The sequence below is a fragment of the Pseudorca crassidens genome, chromosome 2 (genome assembly GCF_039906515.1).
Source record: "Pseudorca crassidens isolate mPseCra1 chromosome 2, mPseCra1.hap1, whole genome shotgun sequence".
Taxonomy (NCBI): Eukaryota; Metazoa; Chordata; class Mammalia; order Artiodactyla; family Delphinidae; genus Pseudorca; species Pseudorca crassidens.
This window is the reverse complement of record NC_090297.1, coordinates 19,204,124-19,218,492: the sequence shown is the minus strand read 5'-3', so window position 1 is coordinate 19,218,492 and position 14,369 is coordinate 19,204,124. Positions and strand designations below refer to the sequence as shown.

Genomic DNA, 14,369 nt, shown 5'->3' with positions numbered 1-14,369 from the left:
GAAAAGGAAATATATAAAGAGAAAAAACTAGGGGGGACCTTCAAGATGGCAGAGGAGTGAGACGTGGAGATCACCTTCCTCCCCACAAACACATCAAAAATACTTCTACAAGTGGAACAACTCCTAAAGAACACCCACTGAACGCTAGCAGAAGACCTCAGACTTCCCAAAAGGCAAGAAAATACCCACGTACCTGCGTAGGGCAAAAAAAAAGAAAAAACAGAGACAAAAGACTAGGGATGGGACCTGCACCTCTGGGACGGAGCTGTGAAGGAGGAAAACTCTCCACACACTAGGAAGCCCCTTCACTGGTGGAAACAAGGGGTAGGCGGCGGGGGGGGAAGCTTTGAAGCCACGGAGGAGAGCACAGCAACAGGGGTGCAGAGGGCAAAGCAGAGAGATTCCCGCACAGAGGATCGGGGCCAACCAGCTCTCACCAGCCTGAGAGGCTTGTCTGCTCACCCGCCGGGGCGGGTGGGGGCTGGGAGCTGAGGCTCGGGCTTCGGAGGTCGGATCCCAGGAAGTGGACTGGGGTTGGCTGAGTGAACACAGCCTGAAGGGGGCTAGTGTGCCACAGCTAGCCGGGAGGGAGTTCGGGAAAAAGTCTGGACCTGCCGAAGAGGCAAGAGACCATTGTTTCGGGGTGCGGAAGGAGAAGGGATTCCTTTTCCGTGTGCCCACAGTAGGCAGAGCACCACCTAAGTGAGCTCCAGAGACAGGCGCGAGCCATGGCTATCAGCTCGGACCCCTGAGACGGGCATGAAACGCTAAGGCTGCTGCCACTGCCAACAAGAATCCTGTGTGCAAGCACAGGTCACTATCCATACCACAGCCCCCGGAGCCTGTGCAGCACGCCACTGCCAGGGTCCCGTGATCCAGGCACAACTTCCCTGGGAGAACACACGGTGCCTCAGGCTGTTCCAACATTACGCCGGCCTCTGCCGCCACAGGCTCGCCCTGCATTCCAGTTATGACTACCATACCCCTCCCTCTCCCTGGCACGAGTGAGCCAGAGCCCCCTAATAAGCCGCTGCTTTAACCCTCTCCTGTCTGGGCAGGGAACAGATGCCTGAGGGCAACGTACATGCAGAGGCGGGGCCAAAACCAAAGCTGAACCCCAGGAGCTGGGCAAACAAAGAGGAGAAAGGGAAATTTCTCCCTGCAGCCTCAGGAGCCGGGGATTAAATCCCCACAGTCAACCTGAGGTACCCTGCATCTGTGGAATACCTGAATGGACAACGCATCGTCCCAAAATTGAGGCGGTGGACTTTAGGAGCAACTGTAGACTTGGGGTTTGCTGTCTGTGACTGATTTGTTTCTGATATTTATGTTTATCTTAGTTTAGTTTTTAGCACTTGTTATCATTGGTGTATTTGTTTACTGGTTTGGTCGCTCTCTTCTTTTTTTTTTAAATTTTTTTTTATGTTAATAATTTATTTTTCTTTCTTTTTTTCTCCCTTTTCTTCTGAGTTGTGTGGCTGACAGGGTCTTGGTGCTCCAGCCTGGTATCAGGCCTGAGCCTCTGAGGTGTGAGAGCCGACTTCAGGAAACTGAAATCTCCTGGCCCCACATAATATCAATCTGCAAGAGCTCTCCCAGAGATCTCCATCACAACGCTAAGACCCAGCTCCACCCAACGGCCAGCAAGCTCCAGTGCTGGATGCCCCATGCCAAACAACTAGTAAGACAGGAACGCAACCCCACCCATTAGCAGAGAGGCTGCCTATATTAATACTAAGTTAACAGACACTTCAACACCAGACACAGCCCTGCCCACCAGAGAGACAAGATCTAGCCCCACCCACCAGAACACAGGCACCAGTCCCCTCCACCAGGAAGCCTACACAAGCCACTGAAACAACCTCACCCACTGGGGGCAGACACCAAAAACAACGGGAACTACGAACCTGCAGCCTGCAAAAAGGAGACCCCAAACAGAGTAAGTTAAACAAAATGAGAAGACAGAGAAATATGCAGCAGATGAAGGAGCAAGGTAAACACCCACCAGACGAAACAAATGAAGAGGAAATAGGCAGTCTACCTGAAAAAGAATTCAGAGTAATGATAGTAAAGATGATGCAAAATCTTGGAAATAGAATGGAGAAAATACAAGAAACGTTTAACAAGGACCTAGAAGAACTAAAGAGCAAACAAACGATGAACAACACAATAAATGAAATTAAAATATCTCTAGAAAGAATCAATAGCAGAATAACTGAGGCAAAAGAACAATAAGTGACGTGGAAGATAAAACAGTGGAAATAACTACCGCAGAGCAGAATAAAGAAAAAAGAATGAAAAGAATTGAGGACAGTCTCAGAGACCTCTGGGATAACATTAAACGCACCAACATTTGAATTATAGGGGTCCCAGAAGAAGAAGAGAAAAAGAAAGGGACTGAGAAAATATGTGAAGAGATTATAGTTGAAAACTTCCCTAATATGGGAAAATAAATAGTCAATCAAGTCCAGGAAGCACAGAGAGTCCCATACAGGATAAATCCAAGGAGAAACATGCGAAGACACATATTAATCAAACTATCAAAAATTAAATACAAAGAAAAAATATTGGGCTTCCCTGGTGGCGCAGTGGTTGAGAGTCTGCCTGTCGATTCAGGGGACACAGGTTCGAGCCCTGGTCTGGGAAGTTCCCACATGCCATGGAGCAACTGGGCCTGTGAGCCACAACTACTGAGCCTGCACATCTGGAGACTGTGCTCCGCAACGAGAGGCCGCGATAGTGAGAGGCCCACGCACTGCGATGAAGAGTGGCCCCTGCTCGCCGCAACGGGAGAAAGTCCTCGCACAGAAACGAAGACCCAACACAGCCATAAATAAATAAATAAATAAATTTTAAAAAAGAAAAAAATATTAAAAGCAGCAAGGGAAAAGCAACAAATAACATACAAGGGAATCCCCATAAGGTTAACACATGATCTTTCAGCAGAAACTCTATAAGCCAGAAGGGAGTGGCAGGGCATATTTAAAGTGATGAAAGGGCAAAACCTACAACCAAGATTACTCTACCCAGCAAGGATCTCACTCAGATTTGACAGAGAAATTAAAAACTTTACAGACAAGCAAAACTTAAGAGAATTCAACATCACCAAACTAGCTTTACAACAAATGCTGAAGGAACTTCTCTAGGCAGGAAACACAAGAGGAGAAAAAGACCTCCAAAAACAAACCCAAGACAATTAAGAAAATGGTAATAGGAACATACATATTGATAATTACCTTAAATGTAAATGGATTAAATACTCCAACCAAAAGACACAGACTGGCTGAATGGATACAAAAACAAGATCTGTATATATGCTGTCTACAAGAGACCCACTTCAGACCTAGGGACACATACAGACTGAAAGTGAGGGAATGGAAAAAGATATTCCATGCAAATAGAAATCAAAAGAAAGCTGGAGTAGCAATTCTCGTATCAGACAAAATAGACTTTAAAATAAAGACTACTATAAGGGATCCATCCAAGAAGAAGATTGCAAATATTTATGCACCCAACATATAGGAGCACCTCAATACATAAGGCAAATGCTAACAGCCATAAAAGGAGAAATCAACAGCAACACAATAATAGTAGGGGACTTTAACACCCCACTTTCACCAATGGACAGATCATCCAAAATGAAAATAAGGAAACACAAGCTTTAAATGACACATTAGACAAGATGGACTTAACTGATATTTATAGGATACTGCAACCAAAAACAATAGAATATACTTTCTTCTCAAGTGCTCATGGAACATTCTCCAGAATAGATCATATCTTGGGTCACAAATCAAGCCTTGGTAAATTTAACAAAATTGAAATCGTATCAAGTATCTTTTCTGACCACAACACTACGAGACTAGATATCAGTTACAGGAAAAAAACTGTAAAAAATTCAAACACATGGAGGCTAAACAATACACTAGTAAATAACCAGGAGATAACTGAAGAAATCAAAGAGGAAATCAAAAAATACCTAGAAACAAATGACAATGAAAACATAATGACCCAAAACCTATGGGATGCAGCAAAAGCAGTTCTAAGAGGGACATTTATAGCAATACAATCCTACCTCAAAAAACAAGGAACATCTCAAATAAACAACCTAACCTTATACCGAAAGCAATTAGAGAAAGAAGGAAAAAAAACTCCAAAGTTAGCAGAAGGAAAGAAATCATAAAGATCAAATCAGAAATAAATGAAAAAGAAATGAAGGAAATACCATCAAAGATCAATAAAACTAAAAGCTGGTTCTTTGAGAAGATAAACAAAATTGATAAACCATTAGCCAGACTCATCCAGAAAAAAAGGGAGAAGACTCAAATGAACAGAATTAGAAATGAAAAAGAAGTAACAGCTGACACTGCAGAAATACAAAGGATCATGAGACATTACCACAAGCAGCTATATGCCAATAAAATGGACAACCTGGAAGAAATGGACAAATTCTTAGAAAAGCAAAAGCTTCTGAGACTGAACCAGGAAGAAACAGAAAATATAAACAGACCAATCACAAGCAGTGAAATTGAAACTGTGATTAAAAGTCTTCCAACAAACAAAAGCCCAGGACCAGATGGCTTCACAGGCAAATTCTATCAAACATTTAGAGAAGAGCTAACACCTATCCTTCTCAAACTCTTCCAAAATATATAGCAGAGGGAGGAACACTCCCAAACTCATTCTACGAGGCCACCATCACCCTGATACCAAAACCAGACAAAGAGGTCACAAAAAAAGAAAACTAGAGGCCAATATCGCTGATGAACATAGATGCAAAAATCCTCAACAAAATACTAGCAAACAGAATCCAACAGCACATTAAAAGGATCATACACCACGATCAAGTGGGGTTTATCCTAGGAATGCAAGGACGCTTCAATATACACAAATCAATCAATGTGATACACCATATTAACAAGTTGAAGGATAAAAACCATATGATAATCTCAGTAGATGAAGAAAAAGCTTTCAGCAAAATTCAACACCCATTTATGATAAAAACTCTCCAGAAAATAGGCATAGAGGGAAGCTACCTCAACATAATATAGGCCATATATGACAAACCCACAGCCAACATCATTCTCAATGGTGAAAAACTGAAAGCATTTCCGCTAAGATTAGGAACAAGACAAGATTGCCTACTCTCACCACTATTATTCAACATAGTTTTGGAAGTTTTAGCTACAGCAGTCAGAGAAGAAAAAGAAATAAAAGGAAACCAAATCAGAAAAGAAGAATTAAAACTGTCACTGTTTGCAGATGACATGATACTATACACAAAGAATCCTAAAGATGCTACCAGAAAACTACTAGAGCTAATCAATGAATTTGGTAAAGTAGCAAGATACAAAATTAATGCACAGAAATCTCTTGCATTCCTACACACTAACAACGAAAAATCTGAAAGAGAAATTAAAGAAACACTCCCATTTACCACTGCAACAAAAAGAATAAAATACCTAGGGATAAACCTACCTAAGGAGACAAAAGACCTGTATGCAGAAAACTATAAGACAATGATGAAAGAAATTAAACATGATACAAACAGATGGAGAGATATACCATGTTCTTGGATTGGAAGAATCAACATTGTGAAAATGACTATACTACGGAAAGCAATCTACAGATTCAATGCAATCCCTATCAAACTACCACTGGCATTTTTCACAGAACTAGAACAAAAAATTTCACAATTTGTATGGAAACACAAAAGACCCCGAATAGCCAAAGCAATCTTGAGAAAGAAAAACGGAGCTGGAGGCATCAGGCTCCCTGACTTCAGACTATACTACAGAGCTACAGTAATCAAGACAATATGGTGCTGACACAAAAACAGAAATACAGATCAATGGAATGGGATAGAAAACCCAGACATAAACCCACACACTTATGGTCACCTTACTTTTGATAAAGGAGGCAAGACTATACAGTGGAGAAAAGACAGCCTCTTCAATAAGTGGTGTTGAGAAAACTGGACAGCTACATGTGAAAGAATGAAATCAGAACACTCCCTAACACCATACACAAAAATAAACTCAAACTGGATTAAAGACCTAAATGTAAGGCCAGACACTATCAAACTCTTAGAGGAAAACATAGGCAGAACACTCTATGACATAAATCACAGCAAGATCCTTTTTGACCCACCTCCTAGAGAAATGGAAATAAAAACAAAAATAAACAAATGGGACCCAATGAAACTTAAAAGCTTTTACACAGCAAAGGAAACCAGAAACAAGACGAAAATAGGAGAAAATATTTGCAAACAAAGCAACTGACAAAGGATTAATCTCCAAAATACATAAGCAGCTCATGCAGTACAATTTCAAAGAAACAAACAACCCAATCCAAAAATGGGCAGAAGACCTAAACAGACATTTCTCTGTCAAAGATATACAGATTGCCAACAAACACATGAAAGGATGTTCAACATCACTAATCATTAAAGAAATGCAAATCAAAACTACAATGAGGTATCACCTCACACTGGTCAGAATGGCCATCATCAAAAAATCTACAAACAATAAACGCTGGAGAGGGTGTGGAGGAAAGAGAACCCTCTTGCACTGTTGGTGGGAATGTAAATTGACACAGCCCCCACGGAGAACAGTATGGAGGTTCCTTAAAAAACTAAAAATAGAACTACCATATGACCCAGCAATCCCACTACTGGGCATATACCCTGAGAAAACCATAATTCAAAAAGAGTCATGTACCACAATGTTCATTGCAGCACTATTTACAATAGCCAAGACATGGAAGCAACCTAAATGTCTATCAAGAGATGAATGGATAAAGAAGATGTGGCACATATATACAATGGATTATTACTCAGCCATAAAAAGAAACAAAATTGAGTTATCTGTAGTGAGGTGGATGGACCTAGAGACTGTCATACAGAGTGAAGTAAGTCAGAAAGAGAAAAACAAATACCGTATGCTAACACATATATAGGGAATCTAAAAAAAAAAAAAAAAATGGTTCTGATGAACCTAGGGGCAGGGCAGGAAAGGAATAAAGACACAGATGTAGAGAATGGACTTGAGGACATGGGAAGAGGCAAGGGTAAGCTGGGATGAAGTGAGAGCGTAGCACTGACATATATACACTACTAAATGTAAAACAGATAGCTAGTGGGAAGCAGCTGCATAGTACAGGGAGATCAGCTCAGTGCTTTGTGACCACCTAGAGGGGTGGGATAGGGAGGGTGGGAGGGAGACGCAAGAGGGAGGGGATATGGGGATATATGTATACATATAGATGATTCACTTTGTTATACAGCAGAAACTACACAACATTGTAAAGCAACTATACTCCAATGAAGATGTTTAAAATTTTTTTTTAATTTAAAAAAAATTTAAAAACTGGATGGTGAATACTCATCAAAAAAAAGAAAAAACTAAAATAAGATACAGAAAGAAAGGGAAAGACAGGAATGAAAAGGAGACACCTTATAGGAGCTAATACTTTAAGCAACTTAAGTGGCTTAATTGCAATTAAAATTTAATTCAGCACAAACAATTGGAGGCCCTCGGGCTGGTGGCTCGGTTCCAGCTGCTTGGTATAAAATGAGTACAGCACAGCCACAGGACTCTGGAGCTGGTCCTTAAAAATGACTTACTGTAACTAGTTGACTCACTAAATGGAGAGAAAAAAATACGAAGTATGTAGACTTACACGTTAATTGAGTTCCCTTTTAAAACTTTAAAGGTGTTGATTTTCAAGGCATAGAATTATTTCATACAAATCAAGAGAATGCTGGACACCAGATGGCAAATAAGCAAAAAAAGGTAACAACACAAATCTTTGGTTTCAGATCACTTTACTCCTATTAATTATCCTTCACTAGATTTGCTATATTCTGACTAATACTAAAGTCACTAACTGAATGACTGAACTGTGAACATCAAACCACACACACCAAGGTCCCAGTTACTAAGTATTCTGTCTGTGTGTCCTGTTCAACCAGTTAAAGGATTTTATTTATTGTGATTAAATGTGGTATACTGCTGATCTCTGTCTACTTTAATGTCAACTTGTGGAGCAATCATTTTAGAACAAAATAGCACCCATGGAAAGGTATCAAATTCAGCTTTTATAATACTCAACAGATTTTATTTATAGTTTATAAGCAGAGTTTATACTGACAACAGGTTTAGAAAATCTTTCACTAACAATCCATTTTTCTATTTCAGCTCTTAGTGGCCCCAACAGGATATTTCATCTTTGAAATTATCTTGAAAAAGAACATAAAGACATGTGGCAGTGGCAGTGAAATTCTGTCCGTCTCTGTCTCTATCTCTCTCTGTCTCTATCTCTCTCTGTCTCTCTCTCACACACACACACACAGGGTATGTATACATGTGATTCAAAATGCATTCATGAGACCCATATCTTGAATTGTAGGACCATTCTAACAAGGTCTTCACACAGCCCAAGTCAACTTTACAAAGGGGAAGAACAGAGTCTGTACTTTCCTGACTGACCAGCAGCAGGAAATGATTTCTCTAAAAGGCTGGCCTGTTCCACTCCACTTAGTCTCTCTGTATGTGTTATTCATGCTGCTGTGTACTGAAGATGTACCTGGAACTCAAAACTGATCTCTCAACTTGCTGAAGACTATTTTCAGAAGGGTAGAACCACAGAGACATGATAATGAAAGCAAATTACCTGAAGAATCTATTTGGAAATCAGATTTTGTTCTGAGTTTATAACTCCTTTTAAGATATACAGAACTATCAGTTTTATAGTTCTGCTGTAACATTTTAAACTATAACAAAATTGTTAAAGTTTAAACTATTATAATAATAATGCAAAACCTTATGCCATGATCATGGCAATTTACTTGTGGGTCTGACTCATACAATGTTACAAATGGTATGCTGACTTCTGAAGCAGAAAGAACTGGTGACACCACAAAGGATGAGACAGTTTCAATGTTTAAGGTGGGAATGGGAAAAATGAAAACAAATATTTCCCAGACTTTTAAAGTGGTCTTCTCCAATTTATCTATTTTCTCAGAGAATATCATGGAGGAAGAATTTTATTCACTGGTAATATAGCAGATATCACTGCTTTTACAATAAAAAGCTTATTTCTTAAAGTTATCATTTCCACTCTCATTTCCCAAAACCAGAAGAGTTTACCGTAACAACTATATGGCCACACTCAGCTATATCCAAGTCAATGTCTCAGTGTGTATATGTATGTGTGTCTGTCACTCTCTCTTATTACTGTTCTCACGCTTCCTTCTTTCTCTTCCCCCAGCCTACCTCTCAGGCTTATCTGTGCTCTAATGATGCTGATCTCTGATTTAAGAACTTCTGAGCATAATGAAGATAATGGAAGTCTTCAAATAAAGTTCTTGATCACTGCCATGAACCTGTCAGCCACAAAGGCCCTGTAACACCAGTGTGATAAAAATAATAAATTCTATTCAATAATAGGTCTGAAAATGGTCTGATAACAGTAGTAAAAAGTACCCTGAACAGTGTTTAGCACGTAATAGACAATGAAGAAATGTTAGTTTATTTTTCCCTTCTTTCTTACTGAGATTAAAAATGAGGTAACTGACCTCCAAGAAGATGAGACAGCTTGCCCAGCGAAATCAGAGACAGGGCTCTCTCCACACAGAACCAGGTCTCTACCCTTAACACTTTCTGCTATGCCATGGTTGCTCCCCTTTTGATGACACATGATAACATCCTGAAATGTGTCCCATATTTTAATATTTTCACTTATATTTACCTGAAGCTTTTGTTCAAATGGCAGTTGATATAAACCTGAATTCCTAAAGCCTAGGAACTATTTTTTTTTTAATCTGAAAGTTCTGTAATACGACTGCAGCATAAACAAAAAATTAGGTTTAGAAATTACTCCCACAAAAGTATGAAGGCAGCACTCGCAGGAAGCAATGGGAGGTTGTTCCAAGCCTCACAGGGGCATATGCATACCACCAGCATAGTCACTAACACCGACTGAGCTTCAAAGAGAACGTGTTACACACTGCCGGAACTAGAAACTGGCTTGTTCTTATGGATGAAATGTCATTTAACAATAATTTTTTCAGAGCAGAGAGTGGGCTTCTAAAAAGCTCTCAGTAGAGTTCTATTGCTCTCCGCCAGTTTGTTCTGGGATCAGTACATTTCACTAAGAAATTAGGCAATTATCAGGAAAAGCAGGAAAATAAGCACTATAGGCACCAAATCTTTCTCCCCCACAGCTTTCTAAAAACAATCATATTTAAAGTTTTAAAGTTAAGAATATATTATGAAAGGTACTTTTTACTACAGCATGTTTTAGTCCTCTGTGACAACTTTATTTTATTTATACTGGTTTTTTTTTTTGAGCCAACGTTCACTCTCTTGGGGTACCTTCTCTTTGAAATCTTACTTAAGACTATATATATAAGCATGTAAACTCATAGAAAAGGTCTGGAAGGATGGTAAAGAGCAAACCTAAATGCAGTTATCTCTGTGAAGGGGAACCTGATGACCAAGGTTAGGGATGAAGGGGACTCATTATCATGTACTACTTGTACACTTTTAATTGACCTTAAGAAGGAATTTTTTATATGTACTGTAGACCTAAGACTTTTAAAGAAAGCTAAAGAATATAGGCTCCAGTATTAAGTGTTCTCTGTAGATTTTACACAAAGCTCTAGGAAATAAACACATGTCTTCTTTGAGTAGCAAATTTTCTAATTAGGAGGCCCTGAATCTTTCATCCTATTTCCCATGTGTCACCTTTTACATGTAGGGCACATTACTCCTAAACATATACAAATCCCCAAATATCAATCAACTTCCAAGAATAACGCCATCAAAACTTTGTAAACGAAAAGTGAAACAGATGACTTAGAAACAGCCGTTATGAGTTCACTTCCTTTTCTGAACCAGATTCCCATTCCCATTCCCATGGTTCTATTACTGGTGTGCACCACAATCAAGCACTGTATTGAGCTGTTCAAAGAAGGCTTTTTCAAAGCATGTTAGTCACCTCACTTGCTCCAAGCCAAAAATGGAATAGGAGAAATCCAAGTATTTTAAGACACACTAAGGGTGTGTTCTTGGCGGCACGGTCTATTTTTAGGAGTTATATTGGGAAACTCCCTTTGTGAATGCATGTAGGAAAAAAACAGTAATAGAAGGGTAACTATATAAATTATTTCATTCTTACAATAGCTCTGTCCAATATGAGCTAGGTATGTCTTCAAATGAGCCTGTAGTTCTTACAATTCCCAAAGGCTTATTTCTACATTCATATATATAACCAAAGGGGTTCCTGGAAGACTTTATGGCTTATTTTCAATAAATAGATTTTAAGTCTGCAAAATCTCAATTAAGTGAAGTAAAAAATAAATTTTAAGGAACTGACAGGGGTCCCAGAGAATGCTAACCTAGAACAGGGAATGGGATTACAGCTGTCAGGTAATTCTCACATTGTGATGCCCAGAAGGAGAATGTTCATGAATTCTGCTCCCCATCCAGTGATAGCCTGTCATTATTTTTTCTTGGACACTGCACATGTCTAATAAGCTTAAAAAATAAGTAGCAAAGCATTTTTTGCTTTGTGGCATTTGTGTCAAGAGGAATACATTTCCACTGCCAAATCCCAGATTCTCTATTGGTAAAAATGTTCTCAACCCTTGGGTTAAATCTTTTTTTTTTTTAAGTATGAATGTTCTTTGCCTCAGACCTGTTTGCTAAGGGAGAATAGAAGTTACTGAGTAAAAAAAGCTTACTGCTCTCAGGGCTCTTCTCAGCCCTCTCCACTTTGGTCTGTAGAGAGAAAGTCAGAAACAACCCTTCACCTAGCAAGAACAATCACAGGGCCATAGATAACTGCTCTTATTCTATAATTGTATTTAACCAAATATGGTTAAAATCATATTACAGAAAACTCCCATTATGTTTTGAAAAGTAGATGAAATGAAAAAGACCACAGCAGTAATCAGCCTCCAAAAATCCCACTCTTGGTTTTAAAGATCCAGATTGTATAGGCCATGTGTCTACGAGCACATTTGAGGAGTCGTCTGCTTAGAAAGTTCTGCATAGTTACATGTTTATCTGTAAAGTCAAAGATTTCACTGCTTCTACCCTAAAACAGCTCCTGGTGCTGCTCTTGATATTATAAGGTAAACATACAATAAGCTCCTAAAAAGACTGAGAGGCCACAAGCAATATACTTACATTGTGAATTATCCATAATACTTATACAAGTTAAATGTGCCCATAAATCAGCTGAACTTTAGTACATTTCTTTATAGAACATATGCAAGCAAAGTGAGGGATGAGGAGAGGATCAAACTGAGAACATCAAGTTGATCCCCAACTACAACCAAATCTTACCTTTTCAGGTCAACAGTTGTGACACTAAACACAACTCCTTTGAGCCAAAGAATCATGAAGAGCCTCTGGGAAAAGGGGCAGTTTCCTATGCTTTCACCATCACTGCCAGCCTGGAAACAGAAATAAACATTAAAAAACAAGGCCAAAGTGATGATACACAAAACAATAGACCTTTTCCTGAATTTTAGTCAAGGGTACTAGGAGACAGGAAAAGTTGCATTGTGGAAGGAAGAAATTCAGGTCTTTCATTTGCCTCTTTCTCTTTTTTTTGTTTTGGCCACACTGCACGGCTTGCAGGATCTTAATTCCCTGACCAGGGATTGAACCCAGGCCCTCGGAAGTGAAAGCACAGAGTCCTAACCACTGGACCACCAGGGAATTCCCGCCTCTTTTTCTTAAAAATGGCCAGTCTAATATAGCGCTGTCCAAGAGAGCTATCTGCAATGATAGAAATGATCTGAATTATCACTGTCCAATACAGTAGTTATTTGTGATATATGGCTAATGAGTACTTAAAATGTGGCTAGTTCAAATGAACTGAATTTTATTTACTTTTAATTAATTTATATTTAAACAGCCACACGTGGCTAATGGCAACCTTATTGGACAGCACAGGTCCAATCAATCCCTAGGGGGTACATATATCCTTTCGTCAGGGCAAAGACTATCATAGGTTTTATGAAACGTAAGTCATTTCTTGTTCTATGAAACAGTATTCTTTACAGGGCAACATGAAAAGGGAAACGTGTGCCTCTCTCCAAAGGGTAAAATAACTGCCAACCTCCCCCACATTAAGCAAAATTATTCATGGGACTTCCCTGGTGGTCCAGTGGTTAAGACTCCACACTCCCAAGGCAGGGGGCCTGGCTTCTATCCCTGGTCAGGGAACTAGATCCCGTACGCTGCACTAAGAGCCCACATGCCGCAACTAAAAGATCCCATATGTCACAACTAAGACACAGTGCAGCCAAACAAATAAATAAATATTTTTTAAAAAAGTATTCATTATAAAAATCCCATACCTTGTTTACACATTCCTTCAGGGAACAAGAAAATAACAAAAGATATCTTTATAATAAGTTATTTGTAATCCTACTTAATAAATGAAGCAGTTGACTTCCCTGAGCTCTACGATAACACAATTTTCCTAAAAATTAGAGTGGGACAAATCTTGAATTCCATCAAGTATGCCCCCCAAGTTTAAAAAGGAGGGAAGGGGGAGGAGGAAATGAAAAGAGCGAGCAAGCAGGCTGGAAGAGAACATTCTGACACTCACTAGCAGCCAACACAGCCCTCTTCACCATAAAGTCTATGAATAGAGCCAGAAACTAACTTTCAACAAGTCACTCAAAGATGCTGGTAGAAGTACTGTTTATTATCCTGAAGTAAGTCTCAAAAACTTCAGAAGGCATTTCAGTAAAATGCTACATTAGTAAAGTCATTAATTCTTAAACTACTGGGGAAATGGAGGGAAGTTAAAAAAAATAAAAGCAGTTACCTGATTAAATATAATACAGGGGACTCCCCTGGTGGCGCAGAGGTTGGGAATCCGCCTGCCAATGCAGGGGACACAGGTTCCAGCCCTGGTCCAGGAAGATCCCATACGCCGCGGAGCAACTAAGCCCATGCACCACAACTGCTGAGCCCGTGTGCCACAACTACTGAAGCCCACGTACCCTAGAGCCCCTGCTCCACAACGAGAAGCCACCAAAATGAGAAGGCTGCACACTGCACCGAAGAGTAACCCCTGCTCGCCACAACTAGAGAAAGCCCATGTGCAGCAACAAAGACCCAACGCAGCCATAAATAAATAAATAAATAAATAAATAAATAAATAAATAAATAAATAAATAAATAAATAACTTAGCATGTGCACCCTTCAGGATAAATCTGGAAAACGCCTTTGTATTAACTGCTCTCCTAAAACTCATGACAATTCAAATAAGAAGTACTGCCATGATTAAGTTTTTCCAAAGTCATAACAGCACCAGAAAATTGGCAGCTACTAGCCAGATG

General features: G+C 39.5%; 1 protein-coding gene across 2 annotated transcripts in view; it reads right to left on the bottom strand.

Moving 5' to 3' along the window:
* Nucleotides 1-14,369, bottom strand: part of CLIC4 (chloride intracellular channel 4) — an 86,222-nt gene that overhangs the window by 30,943 nt on the left and 40,910 nt on the right. For both annotated transcript variants that reach the window (XM_067724516.1, XM_067724527.1), the window contains exon 2: nucleotides 12,354-12,463. In XM_067724516.1, coding sequence (XP_067580617.1) covers nucleotides 12,354-12,463 — 110 coding nt within the window. The remainder of the gene's footprint in view (nucleotides 1-12,353; nucleotides 12,464-14,369) is intronic.